The sequence below is a fragment of the Octodon degus genome, unplaced genomic scaffold, assembly GCF_000260255.1.
Source record: "Octodon degus isolate 3935 unplaced genomic scaffold, OctDeg1.0 scaffold00158, whole genome shotgun sequence".
NCBI classification, from domain to species: Eukaryota; Metazoa; Chordata; class Mammalia; order Rodentia; family Octodontidae; genus Octodon; species Octodon degus.
Genome location: NW_004524734.1, coordinates 5,507,554 through 5,509,519, shown reverse-complemented (window position 1 = coordinate 5,509,519; position 1,966 = coordinate 5,507,554). Strand labels below are relative to the sequence as shown.

The 1,966-nt window shown below is 36.6% G+C and overlaps 1 protein-coding gene across 1 annotated transcript in view; it reads right to left on the bottom strand.

Moving 5' to 3' along the window:
* Slc30a9 (solute carrier family 30 member 9) overlaps positions 1-1,966 on the bottom strand; it is a 107,883-nt gene that overhangs the window by 81,295 nt on the left and 24,622 nt on the right. The window contains exon 3 of the mRNA XM_023702770.1: positions 1,760-1,873. Coding sequence (XP_023558538.1) covers positions 1,760-1,873 — 114 coding nt within the window. The remainder of the gene's footprint in view (positions 1-1,759; positions 1,874-1,966) is intronic.

The following is a 1,966-nucleotide window of genomic DNA, read 5'->3' as shown; positions in this document are numbered from 1 at the left end:
GCCCCTAGATTCTTTATATATACTGAAAATTAAATCTTGCTACATCCATACAACAGAATATCACTCTCCTTTTAAAACAAGATGAGCCATCCTTGAAGACACCAACATGCAATAACCATTGTTGAATTACGTATCACTTCTAACTTTTTAAACTATTTTTTATTCTCTTTTTAAAAAATGAGGTAAAGATAGATTTCTATATGGAGATTTGAAATAGTTATCAATATACTGCTGTATAGAAACAACAAGATGTACATGGTTATAGTGTCATCCCATTCATGTTCAAGTGAAAAACTGCATCTTTTTTCCTTTCCTTTTTTCCTTCCTTCTTTCCTTCCTTTTTTCCTTCTTTCTTTGGTACAGGGTCTCACTATATAGTTCAGACTCATAGTGATCCTCCTGTCTCAGCTTCTCCAGCACTGGGATTACAGGCATGCTCCACCATGCCTGGTTTTGGTAGCTGGCAGGGCACACCCAGGGTTCCTTGGCCAACACGGCATGTGGCATCAGGGATCAAACCCAGGTCCTTGCACTTCCTAGGCAGGCGTTTAACCCAAGCATTTAACCCTAACCCCATGTAAATTTTTAAATGTACTGAAAATATTCTAAAAAGCTTTGTACCAAGATATCAACAAGTTAACTCAAAGAAAGAAAATAAAACAGTACTACATAAAACAAAAGGAAACTTATAATCTTTGTGGTTCTGTAACTTTTAAAAAATAGTATCAGAGATTGAACTCATGGCCTCAGACTGAGTTACATACACCCACTTCTTTTTTAAAATTATTAAGACAGAGTCTTGCTGTTGTCCAGGCTGGACTCTAACCTGTAATCCTCTTGCCTCAGTCTCCCAGACTGCTGGGATTGGACGTATTTGACACTACATCTGGCTTTTATTTCTGTAATCTTTTTTTAAAATCATGAGTATGTATCACTTTTGTCTTTAATGCACATGCAGAGAATTTCAATTAATTACTTAAAACATATTTTATGGGCCAGGGAGATAGCTCAGTGGAATAAGTGTTTGCCTGGCAAGCAGAAGGTTGAGTTCAATCCCTGGTACTACAAAAAAAAAGAAAAGAAAAGAAAAAAACACAACACATATTTTATTACTCTAATCCCAAATTCTAAAGTCACTTTGTCACTGAACACTGCTAGACAGTTAAATTCCTGACAGTCTTATTTCTATCTAGAACTCAAGCACCAAGCACAGCTTCTTATAGTGAGTGAGTGACAAATATCTGCTGAATAAATGAATTAATATGATAGCTAAGAGCCCATTCTGTAAGAAACCAGATACTTCTATTTTCTAACAAGTATAATCTTCAAATCACAACATAAATTTTGGTATAGCTGGGTATGGTGGCACCACCCCAGTAATCCTTGTATTCTGGCGCCTGAGGCAAGACCACTGTGAGCTCAAGGCCAGCTTGGCCTATACAAACAAGATGAAGACAAGACTGTACAAACAGACCTTGCCTAAATAAATACATATATACATACATAAACTTTGGTAGTTGTATGTTACAGAAACCACAAACTATGGCTTTTCTTCCTTTCATATTAAAAAAAAACTATCAGTGTGTGTGGGGGGGAATCAAAAACCTAGACCTTATCTTTTAAAAAATAAGTAAATCCCCAAATGGAAACTGGTAGTTGCTGGGACTAATGTGGCCAAAGCCCTCAGGCATGCAAGCACAATGCACAGCTACTGCAGGCACTGCTTCTACCTGTCAGTTTTTAACTTGAACATACTTACGTTCTCTGTACTCTATTTCTGCTTCCTTACGCAGCTTTTTCTCTCTAGCAAGAGCTTCGGGACTTCCCCAAATCTCCAAGGATCTGTGCATACACAAATGCCACCAATGAACAACTCTAATGATGTATGGTAATTTATACTTAAATCTAAATGAACTATTATAACTTAACAGAATTACATAAAAAAGCATAAGGTCTTTATAGAAAA